This window comes from Terrapene carolina, unplaced genomic scaffold, assembly GCF_002925995.2.
Source record: "Terrapene carolina triunguis isolate 2854851 unplaced genomic scaffold, T_m_triunguis-2.0 Scaffold838, whole genome shotgun sequence".
NCBI classification, from domain to species: domain Eukaryota; kingdom Metazoa; phylum Chordata; order Testudines; family Emydidae; genus Terrapene; species Terrapene triunguis.
In genome coordinates this window covers 4,886,305-4,898,714 of record NW_020665189.1, presented here as the reverse complement: position 1 = coordinate 4,898,714, position 12,410 = coordinate 4,886,305, and the positions used below count along the sequence as shown (strand labels likewise).

General features: G+C 45.5%; 1 protein-coding gene across 1 annotated transcript in view; it reads right to left on the bottom strand.

Annotated features, from left to right (window-relative positions):
• The window catches only part of NRG2 (neuregulin 2), a 279,171-nt gene that overhangs the window by 84,983 nt on the left and 181,778 nt on the right, over positions 1-12,410 (bottom strand). The window contains 1 exon segment of the mRNA XM_026660842.1: positions 11,131-11,249. Within this exon segment, the coding sequence (XP_026516627.1) occupies positions 11,131-11,249 (119 nt within the window).

Sequence of the window (12,410 nt, the reverse complement as noted above, 5' to 3'; positions counted from 1 at the left end):
TTTGGTTTTGGCTGCTTGGGGCGGCCAAAACCCTGGAGCCGGCCCTGATGGGCAGAACTAGATACATGTGGACTTTTATTTTCTTAAAACATTGGGGTGGGAAGGTGGAAAATTGCTTAGTTTTCTACTAGGAAACCTTAATAATATGCCTACCGGTACACCACAATGATAATTTCTGTGGGTACTGGTAGGTAGTTTAATAGCCAGAAGATGGATCCTTCCAAACAGAAAGAATCCACATTAAAATTGTAACCACTATAAACTCAACCTTTCCCCAACCCAGCATTTCTTACCTTCTTTTGTCATGTCACGTCTTAATTTACAGCGTTATCCCGAAAACTTCACTCCCATTAGCAATCCAACCCAACAGAGCTACTTGTGTTCGGAGCAAGGTAAGGCCTTTGGACTATATGTTCTTCAAGGCAGAGACACTATAGTTTCTTTATCTGTCACGGGCCATGCACACATATAACATTACATTAATAATGACAACAGATACAGGATCCTGACTGCACTAGCCAGAAGTATGGGATGCAGGATCAAGTCCTTAAATGACCCAATCCTACATATTAGTTCCACGGGCGAAGTGGTCCATGTTGCTACATCTGGTCACACAGTCAGGCGCTAGGTGAACAGCAAGGCACAGCAGATAGTCATTATTTCTTGGAAATGTACAAGTAGTATCACCTTGGTTTGTAATCTTCATGTAACTGTTTTTAACGTATCATTTACATATATAAATGATTTGCTGTTAGGTTCTGGAAATAACACACTCAAAAGATTGGTAGGGAGAGAAGGTGATTTAAGGGCTGAAACTAAGCCCTGATCCTGCAAACTTAAGTGTGAGACTGACTTTCCTCGCAGGAGTATTCCCAATGAATCCAAAAAGATTATGGCCCCAGACCTGAAATCTTCACCACAGAGGTACAGCAGTCTGCACTGTAATTGTTTGATCTACAGTTCTAAGCATTGAAGCCAGCTTAGATGAGATCATTATGGGATGTCCAGTGTATTTTTTGTGTTAGGTTAGTTGGGTGTCTTTGAAAAGGGAGAGGGACTCATTTATAGAAACAGCATTATACTCCTGAACGAACTGACAGTATAATAAATATATCTGACAGACATCATGCTTTTATAGATTTGCTTGGTGGCTAGCTTTTGTAGTTCTATTTTTAATGTTCTATGTTTTTCACGAAAGGAATAATCTAATAAAAATGAACGATAAAAACATTTCAGTCAAATGAAATATATCAGTAAATCTGCCCTTGCTCTCTAGAAATGTATGATAAAAATACAGTTATGGAGTACAATTCTATTTGCCTGCTACTATCCATACTGTGCATGTATTACAAAGGTACTTTTTCTTGCTTTCCTATATTCCTACTTATCCTTGTGGAAAAAATAAAAAACAAACTGAAAAATAGAAAATAAAGTATGTATCTGACCTATATAAATAAAACCTATTCACTGAAAGAGTTTGCATCTCTTAAAGCATGGCTAAAACCAAGGCCGGTGCAAGGATATTTTGCACCCTAGGTGAAGCTTCCACCTTGCGTTCCCCCTCCCCCGCCCCTTGCCCCGGAGCATCGCGTATTATAAACTTTCAAAAATGAATACTGCATAATGTGGCATTGTTCATTAGAATTAATAAACGTTTGGCTTGAAAATGTATTAATTTCATTATTTAATCTACATATTTAATGAAAATAAATGGCCTTGGGTCTCCTGCAGGTGGCTAGAGTCGCCCCTCCGCGCCCCTCCCCCCCGGATCTGGACAGGGCTGTTTTGGGGATCAGAGCACAGAGCTGGGAGTTGGGATCTGGCTTCTATTCTCCACCCTGGCACCAACTCACTGGATGACTTCAGGCAAGTTACTTCCCCGTTCTGGGTTTCAGCTCCCCCCAGCACTAAGGTGTGAAATGGTTCCTTGCTCCTGGGCTGGAAAGTGCAATGCAGGTGGGAGGGGGTGTCTGAAGGCCTATCTTCCCCACAGGTGTGAGGCGAGGACAGTGTTCCAGCCTCTGTCATGACCGTCCTGGTTGCTTTACTCTGCCCCATGCCAATTGCTGCTGAAGCCCCTTACTCAGAGAGCTCTGGCCCAGGGCAGAGGCATCAGTGTCATTCTGGGTCTGATTTTTCAGAGATGCTGAGCACCTGCGGTTCCCCCGATGTCTGTGGGAACTCCAGGGTTCTCAGTACTTCTGAAACTCAGGGCAATTTATTTCGAATGCTGGGCCAGGACTGAGCCTGCAAAGGCAGGTCCATATACACACCTCAATCCACAGCAGATCTCCCATCAAAAACAATACAAGCAATCAGGAGAATGATGAGGGGCAGTTGGCCCAATGCTGGGAGTGGGGAGGATATGGCCCTAATGTGGTCACTAAACTTCTACCTAGTAAAGTTACTGGTACATCTGCTGTCATTCAGTGGGAGAACAAAAATCTCTTGGGTGCTGCAGCCTGCCCAGGGTTCAGCTGCACTGAACCTGAGTTGCTTGCACACTTGCAGTGGTTGTGCACCACACAACTGGTCACCCATGTTACATGAAAATCTGGCTCTGACAGTGTCATAATTAGATTTAACAGTTACTGACGCATTTCCTAGAGCTGTTGTCCCAGGCTGGCTGCAGACTCAGGCAGACAGAACTGTGTCGGCTAGATGCCCATCACCTTTGGAAGATTTTCCTTGTAGCCATAAGGGCTTGAGACAGCCATGTTTCTTCACGGAAAACTTGCAGTGTGCTGCCCCTGAATCCCAGATTAATACCTTCTGTGGGCAGGTGCAGAGCTCAGGGCTTGAAGGCCTCTGGTCTAATGGTCTGAGCCAGTGCAGAACTGGGAGCCTCAATCTCCTGTGTTCAAAGCAGGACTCCGACAATGGCTCCCCGGGTGACCTTAGGCAAGTCACGTCCCTGATCTCTGCCTCAGTTTCCTCCAAAATGGGGCTCTATTTACCTGCTCCACAGGGCTGCAGGGATGGATAGGGATGAAGCCTTGGAAGGTGGCATGTGCTGAGGACGGTTACACTTTTGCAGCTCTTTAACCCTGTATCCTCTGGCAGGGCCATGATCCACCCCCACAGGTGGACTGGCGGTGGCCACGGTCTCCTCTTCCTTTCCCCCAGCCTGCCCCTCCCTGCCACTGCATTGCTGTCAATAGGGCCAGCTGCAGGTGGGCTGCTGTCACCCACTCCGATCTGCAGCCGATAGCCCTTGGGCAGCAGCCGCTGCTGCGGCAGGGGGACCGGGACTGTCAGAGCCAGAGGGAGCAGGCTAGGGAGCGATGTGGCAGCTCGGGGAGGAGGCGGCTCCGGGCTGGCCGGGGGGGCGGAGGCGAGCAGTGATGTGGGGCATGGTGGAGGGAGGCGGCGGGGCCCATGGTTGCAGAGGACGCCCGCAGAGGTAGGTGCTAACGCGGTTGCAAGCGGCCCATCCCCCCACCGGGAGCAATAGTGTAAAAGACAATTTTTGGTCACCGTTTTTTGGCACCCCCAAATCTTGGCGCCCTAGGCAGCCGCCTAGTTCGCCTAGTGGTTACACCGGCCCTGGCTAAAACTTTTAAAGCACCCTGATTGTCAAGTTAGGATTCCAACATTTGTTAATTGCTCCTCTCTCTCTGGAGCTTGGGTATCAGAAACAAACATTTCCTTTGAAGGATTTAGTTAGTGATCAAGGCCTTTCTTGGAAACTAAACAGAAATGGAGATTAAGTATATGCCAGGATGTGATAAAATATTAAAGTGAAATGTGTTATCAAAGCAAAATAAATAAAGAGAAAGAATCTGGGTGTGGGGGGGGGAGGGGAAAGGTACTTACACTCGTCTTCCATTACAACTAATTTAGTTTCTGAAGCAGGTAAGACTTGTGGTGCATTCGTTGTTCCTGGGGAAATTAAGGTAGAAAGTAGTGAACAAAATATTCATTTGCAGCTAAAGATCATGATGGATTAGCTATTTTGGGGATATGTGTTGGAACAGGTGTTGAGGGATTTGCTGGTACAGAATATTCAAGGAGGATTTTAAATGTGTTTGTAGGGGTTGGCCTATTCAGCGTTCTCATTTGAATAATCAGGTAAAGCAGTTATGTTAAGGAGTGCCCCAGCACAGTGCATTTCTTTGTTATTCCACCAGATGTAAGAAGCTTCACTCTATTATTATCCCTGTGTTTAAAAAGCAGCAGGAGGAAATGGATATACAGCCCTGAATTTGACACGTAGATGAGACAGTTGAATGATGGATTCCTTCCTTGACATAATGTTGACTAGTAACCAAAGATGGGACCACAGGAGGCCACTGAGACAAACACTGACTGAGTTTAAGAAAAGGTAGGCTTATGACTGTAAGTAACATTTGTAGCTATGCAAGATAAAGTAATGCAATAGATGATCAGCATGTATGCCGCAGGGCTTAAACTGATCAGTTAGCAGAAGACAGGAAGGAATTTCTCAGGTTCACAATGGCGAACTGTTTGTTTTTTCACCTTCCTATGTGCAATATAGTAGCCACTATCCAAGGAGATATATCAGACTAGATAGACTAATGCTTTGCTTTGGAATGGAAATTTTCTATGGGTAAGGAATACTGGAAAATTCTAGGCATGCGCATTCCTTATTCACTATATTCAAGACGGCTGACAGGTGTCACCAGCTGGCACCATCACTATCCAGTGCACAGCTCCTTATCTCCCTCAACATTTGCAAAAGGAAAAGGAGACACTGGCAGGACCACAAGGCCTAGGAGACACTTCTGGGAAATCACCTTGGGGATGCAGCACTGGGATGCCCACCACTTACCTCTCTGAAAGGTGAGCAGAAAGAGAACAGTGGGAAAGAGCAATTAAAGGAAAACACAAACAAAAGCAAAAAGAGGTTTGAAACTCAGGTTCTCTACATGCATCTGGTAAGGGGGGGGCGGCATTTCTGTCTCTTGGATGTGGCCTCGTCACTACAATCTATGCCACTGGCACTTCAAGAGTAGATTACTTGAAGGAGCTGGTTGGAAAATTCTAATTTTCCTCAAAAAAAGTGAAAATGTTTCAGTTTCAGCAACTGAAAACTGCAAGTTTTTGATTGAAAACCAAAAATGTTCAGCCAAAAACTGCCAAAAATTGGGGGGAAATGACTTTCAGCTAAAAGTTTTTTATTTTTGGATTTTTCCTTTTTCTGATGAAAAATTGAAAATTTTCATGGCAATTAGGCACTTTCTGGGTAATAAAAAACCCAACTTTTTGTTGAAAGACGTTTTGATGGACTCATCATTTAACTCAAATATTTTTTATTCTAAGATACAAACTCTTTTCCATATTTCATTTCCTTCAGTGTATGTAATTAATGCGGAGAGTGCTGAACCGGCAGCCCAGAGAATTAAGTCCCTCAGCCCACAGAGCAGGTGCAGTGAAAGACACGGCAGTGAGAGACTCCTCACAGTGCACCTGGACCTTGATGTGCTGGAACCACCCGTATCATGGCGAGGAGACTTCATTCTGTCCTAGATTCCTCAGCTGAGAACAGGGTTTAAAATGAATACTAACTGCGGTGGGGGGGTTTGTGACGTGAGCACTTGCTTTGGAAACTGGAGCTGGTTCAGAGCACGGCTGCTCGCTTGTGAAGTGGAATATCTCCTCATGAGCATCTCTCACTAGTGCTGTGTATGGACCGGCTGCCTGGGTTGCATTTAAGGGGCTAATCTCGGCCAATAAAGTTCTTCATGGGCCTGCTTGGCTGAGAGAGGCCTCGTTCCATGCGGTCCTGCTGTGGTTGTGCTTGGCAGAAGCACTTGTGCTGGAGCCCCCTGGGTTATCAGAGAGGAGGCTGCTGACTGGGCATGTGCTACACGAGGGACTTTAGAATTCCCTGCTCCCTGGTCTGCAGTAGCTTGGACATGTTGCCCTGAAAAGGCCATCCATTATAAAGGGCTCAGTTGTGGGGGATGGAAGGTTTTGGTTCAGTGAGAATTGAGGGTGGGGGAAGGGGGATGGGGAGGATGTTTATTTTTGCTGATTGGCATTTTTGAGAGTAACGAGTGGCCATCGGTTTGGTACTCCTTTTTTGCTCTTATTTATTTGTGGCCTTTGTTATGGATTACATTTCCAATTCAATTCCTAGCCAAGGATCCTAGAACTTGGAATAGACACCTTTCTCAAAAGGAAATAAATAAATAAATAAAAGTGTTGGTGGGGAGGAGTAAAAATTACTTTGCAAAAACTATAGTGCCCTCTGGCTGGGTTGAGGGCAGCAGGGATTGAACCCCAGACTTATGGATCAAAACGCATGTGCCTCTAGAGTATGAGCTAAAAGAGCCTGCTCTGTGAGCCAAGACTGTAGTAGCCTTATCAACCTCCACCTGCAGCACAGCCATAGCTAGAAGGGGACAGAGTCACCCACTAGGGTGACCAAATGTCCCGATTTTATAGGGACAGTCCCAATATTTGGGGCTTTTTCTTATATAGGCTCCTATTACCCCCCACCCCCGTCCTGATTTTTAAAACTTGCTATCTGGTCACCCTAGTGCCCACTGGGGGTGGGTGGGGGGGTGACACACTCCCATTGGCCCAGGAGGCTCGTTACTAGCTTTGGGGGTCCACCCAGGTCTCCACTTATAATGCTGCAGCCAGTGCTTAATTTGTGCTGGGGCTTGTCAGGTCTGAGCCCCCACCCCTCTGGGCTTGCTGCATCAGTTAGGAAAGTGAAAAAAAAAATCTCTATTTTTTCCTCTGAAAGGTGTTTTTCTTAAAATTCTCAACATAGTTGTATCCATCAGGGTCGTAACGAGGGAGGGACGAGCAGTGCAGCCACCCGGGTGCAAAGCTGGGGCAGAGAAGGGCAGAAAAATGGAGCGAATGAAAAAAAAAAACGGTAGGGAGTAGTGCCTTGCAGCAGGACTGGGATCCCCAGGACCCGCTGCCATAATAGCGGGGAAAAACTCAAACAATGCAGGAGTGGGTATTGCAGGGTGGGACGGGAGCAGGATTAAAAAAAATAGTCCCATGCAGAGCTCTAGTAGGGGACGCAAATATACTTGCTGGCATTATCTGGTGAAGTAAAGCACAAGGCTGTATCCAACACCACTTCTCCCAACACTGCAGGATTAGGGTAAAGAAAGGTCTTAAATCTTTTTTTTTTTTTTTAGTTTGGTTACATTTGTTCGGTCCATACGAAAATATAATTTTTCATTGCTCTCAATAATGTTCCTTAACAATATAGAAAACAAAGCAGACATCGTTAACTATTTTTAGTGACTCATTTAAAAGTTGTTACTGTGAAGCACCATAGCTGGTTGTTAAGTAGTAGAACAATATAATACCGCAGTTATTGTCATTTCAACTGAACAAAGAATGGTTGTGGATGTGTGTGTGTTTGGGGGGCGGGTACAGCAGGGCAGAGAATAAGGGAGGTGTGAGAATAACATTGTGTAACAACACTAGGGAGAGAGCCAGGGCAAAGGTGGAGAGGTCTGTAGCTAGCAAATATATTCAGACTTTTTTTTTCCTGCAGTTGCTTTTAATTTTTTTCTGCACAAGCTACTACTTTGTATATGATGTAGAATACATGGTTGTAAACATCTAACACTAGTACAGTACAGGTTTCAGTGGTAGCCGTGTTAGTCTGTATCAGCAAAAAAAACGAGGAGTCCTTGTGGCACCTTAGACAGTGGGCTACTCTTTCAAATAAATGTGTTATGACTGAATGTATGGTGGTATTATTGCCAATTCAAAGTCATAACAAATTTAAAATTAAATCATTGCTTAAGCCCCGGTACCTCTTTCATTACAACTTAAGCACTGGCTGCACCCCTGTGTGGGAGATCAGCAGCTGGGATCAGCCCTATGAATCTCAGTGCCTGGTACCAATCCAGTACCTTTCACTAGAGCTAAACTCTCCCTTTAATTAAAAATACAAAACAAAAAACCCACAGCAGTATCACGCTGTTATATTGCACAATGGAGCAGCCACATGCAAGGGTATCTGGGTCAGACCGTACCTTTATCATATCAGTTAAATTGGCATCCGTCTTGTCACCCATAAAAAGATGTAGAATTTTGAGATTTTCCTTGCAGAAGACATGGGATTTTATAGTGATTGTTCTCACAGACTGGGGTTTTATTCCTATTTCTTCCTTTTCTCTTCTTTGCTTTACTCAGATGAAGTCCATTTTGACGAGTTATGAATCAAAGACCTAGGATCAGGGCATGAGTAACCTGTGTCTGGTTTTCTTTGACCGTTTATGTAGTACAGCCACCACTGTTCAGTGTGAATGTCTAGCGTACGTGTTCTTTCCTATTTCGCTGTATTTGTGTTTCCTGCTTTCTTTACTGTTTTATCGATGTCCTTTATAGAATAAGAAAGCGATTTATGCAGTAGGCTCATGCTGAAAGAGAGGCACAGGACCTGCCCCAAGGAGCTTACAATTTAATTCATAGACAAGACAGTGGAGTTTACCCACCAGAGGAAGATGCAGACTCAAAGAGGAGCAAATATCATGGAAAGCGTACTACTGAAAGGCATCACGTAAGACATGTTCCTTAAGGAGAGATATGAAAAAAAGAGGGGTCACTGTTTGGTGCATAAGGACAGCTGGAGGGGGCAGACTGGAAGAATTTGGCAGTAAAATGAGAATGGGAGAAGCATGCAGTGCCTGCTTAGGCGGGAGACTCTGGGTGAGCAAAGATGTAGGCAGTGGGGGAGAACAAGAAGTTTGAACTTGGGCCAGAAGCAGAGGGAGCCAATGAAAGGATTCAAAGAGGAGACTGACAAGGTCAGAGTAGTGGTGGACTGTGATTGCATACAGTGACCACCACCTTTATATTTACCTTTCACAAGTGATCACCATTAGAGCCCTAGGTCTTGTACTAAGTATCAGCTATTCCCAGAGGTGAAAGTAAGCTGGTACAGTCTGGTACGCCGTGCTGGCAAGAGCTGGTACGCCGTGCCAGACTGGACCGGCTTCTCCAGCGGTGATTTAAAGGGCCTGGGGCTCCCTGCAGCGGCCGGAGCCTCTGGCTCTTTAAATCGCTGCCGGAGCCACCCCAGCGGCGGCAGAGCTCTGGAGGTGATTTAAAGGGCCTGGAGCTCCGCGGCGGCCAGAGCTCCGGGCCCTTTAATTCGCCCCTGAGCCCCGGGCTCCCAGCCACCTCTGCAGCTGGTAGCTCCAGGGTAATTTAGAGGCCCTGGGGCTCCCAGCCACAGCTGGAGCCCCAGGGCTTTTAAATCTTGAAAGGCCCCGCCTCTTCCCATTGAAGCCACGCCTCTTTGGGTTGAGGCCACGCCTGCTAAAGACTCCGGCGTACCGGTAAGTCCTTTAAGGGTACATCCAGACTGCCCGCCGGATCGGCAGGTAGCGATCGATCCCCAAACGCGCTCCCGTCGACTCCGGAACTCCACCAGGGTGAGAGGCAGAAGCGGAGTCGACGGTGGAGCCGCGGCCATCGATCCCGCGCCATGAGGACGGGAGGTAAGTCGCTATTCCCGTAGCTGAAGTTGCATATCTTACATCGACACCCCCGCTCCCCCCCAGTGTAGACCAGCCCTAAGTTACTTTCACCCCTGGCTATTCTGCACTAATGCTGATGACTGGCAAGTAACAACAGTAAAGATGTTACTGTTAATGCAGCTAAATACCACTAAGGTATGCTTGTGAGGAAGCTTTGGTGGTGGATTAATACCGTTACAGTAGGTATGACTGCACCACTGAGTCAGTCTTTCTGTATTTCTAGTGCTTTCATCACCATGCAATCTACAGCTCCCACTCAGTAAGGGGACAGCTCAGAGAATTAGGCTGAGAGACCAGAAATTGCATTTGTTATTTCTGGTTTTCAGTGGCCAGAATAGCCCTTGCAAATTCCAGGTGAGATTGTGGACATTTGTCTGAGATGCAACCTCCAAGCTAGGCAGGGAATGAATGAAAACCCTTTGTCCTTTCCTCCAACACACACCTCTCATATCATACCCTACCTGTCGTCTGAAGAAATATTTATACACTACATAATGTGGATGCTGTCTGAATTTGTGGGAACTAGCAGTGTTAAATTGCCATAATTCTGCTTTGCATTTCACTGGCATTCCTATCAGAGCTCTGTTGTGCTAGGTTCTGTACAATCACACAGGCAGACTCCATCCTCACTGAGCGGAAAGGATTGTCAGTGACTTATATTTCATCCATCTGAGACTGATAAAAGGGCTACATTTTCTCAACACAGCTGCCTAAGTGGAGACCATAAAATACATGCACTCTGTGTCTGATTTCCAGGCGCAGTTACCTGTTGCGCATGCATATGTTGCTATCGTAATGGCTGTCCAGATTTGAGAATGCAGTTCAAACAGTTTAAAGAGGCTGTGCTGTCCAGTTAACTAACTTTAGATTTTTTTCCTAAATGGAAAAGATATAGCAGAGCCTGAGGGCTCTCTTCAGACACAATGCTTAACACACAACTAGCATTTTGCATCTGGAGGCTTTTACAGATCTGGATAGGCATCTTTTATTTTTACAGATGGGTTAACTAAGATATACAGAGAGGTTGATTAATCTACCCAAAGTTACAAGTAGAGGCCCAAGTCTGCAAACACTACCGAAGGCGTGCTTAATACTGAAAATAGTCCCATTTAAAGCTGGGAGCAACACAACTTAATCCTATTTGAGCAGTATTATTATTTGCAGTAGTAAGCAGGAGGAGGATCATGTGGCATGGCCAAGTCTGTAACAAAACTTAAAGTCTTTTGACGCCCAACCACTGGCTCCATTCACTAGCCCACACGTGACTCCCAGGGAGAGGGACCTTACTGGATGAAAATCAGTCGGCATTTCACTCATAGAGAAGTTATACCTTAACTTTGCTTCTCAGAAATGCTTCTAAAAGTATAAACCCACCACCTCCACTACCACCGCCTTCAGTTGTTTCTTTAATAATATTTAGTCTGCAGTTTATTTAAAGTGTAGATCAACCACTCTGCCAGTGGCAGATGGTGACGATAAACATTTATGCTTAAGCTGCATTTTTCTTTATCTCCCGAGATTATTTCACTTGATATCCTGAAAGTATTAAACAATACACAAGACAGATCATGTGCAGAACATGCTCCCCCAGTGTAAGAAAGGCAATAGCTGTCTCCTGACAGTCTCTGGTGTCTCAACTTACCACTTCTCACATTAAGGCTGCCTTTTGCTGTGTCTTTCCCTAGCACATTCTCGGCTTCACAGCTATACTCCCCAGCGTCTTCCAGCTTCACCTTATTGAACTGCAGCCTGGAAATTTTTCTGTTGAAAAATAAAGTAGAATTTTTTTTACTCAACCATGAACAATGTTTATGAAATTAAAGCCCTTTCCCACCACCTGTCCCAAACAGGTTAAGTCACCTTGTGCTGATCTCATGCTCTCTGAGCTCACAAACGACATAGGGTTAAGTCTGGTCAGTATTTGGATGGGACACTGCCAAAGGAAGTGCAAGCTCAACAGGAAATAGTACTGGTGCAATGCAGGAAGCGTTGCTCTGCCCTCTGAGTTAGCAATGAACCAAGGCCTGAGAACGGCGCTAGGGGATGCGGAAGCACTGTCTGATGCACCATAAAACCAACAGCCTGTGAGCCTAGCGTTATACTTTAGTCCAGTAGCTAAAGAACTAATTATCTCACTGTGTATGTGTAATGACACCTACAGACAACCTGAATTATCTGAGGTGGACTGAACCCAGGTCCTTCAGCAACGAAAGCACAGGCCTCGACTACTGGAGCTTCGTGAGTATTCCCGTACCTGTTAGGAGCAGACTGTGATAGCCACCGGACCCAGCCAATAGAGGGAAACATGAACTAGAGCAGCATGTTTTATACTTTTCCTCGCAAACAAGCTTGATCACTGACTCTGAACTCCACAGGGTTCAAGTACCACGTAGGCACCGTTGTGTAATGTGCTCTGGTTGAACACAAATTTGCAGCATACAGCTGGCATCAGGACTTGAATCCAGGGCTCTCAACCCCCAAACCCCAGCCTCTTCTACTTGAGCTAGTGATGTGGTTGGTTTTAACCTCACTTAGGCCAGCAACTAGAGGCAGCATCCACACCCTGGGTATTGCTAACACACAGGGTCTGAAGTCCATGTGAGTCCCTGGGTTCCTAGTGGATAGAAGCACCTGGAAAGAACAACAAATTATACATCGTTGGAACTAACATTACCATCTATCCTGCATTCTGAGTTTAATTAGCATGGGAACAGGTATATGGGAGAAGAGCTTGGGAGCTGCTAGTGAGAAGTGTGCTAGCATCAGAACTGAATGAGATCATGCTCATTCTCGGGAAGGATCCTCTGTTTAATAAGGTACACATTTCATATGCTGATTCTACCTGGAATGTTAAAAATCAATGGTTATACCCCATCCAGTGGACAAAAGGGGAGTGGGAATGGCACTCTATTTCAAAAATGG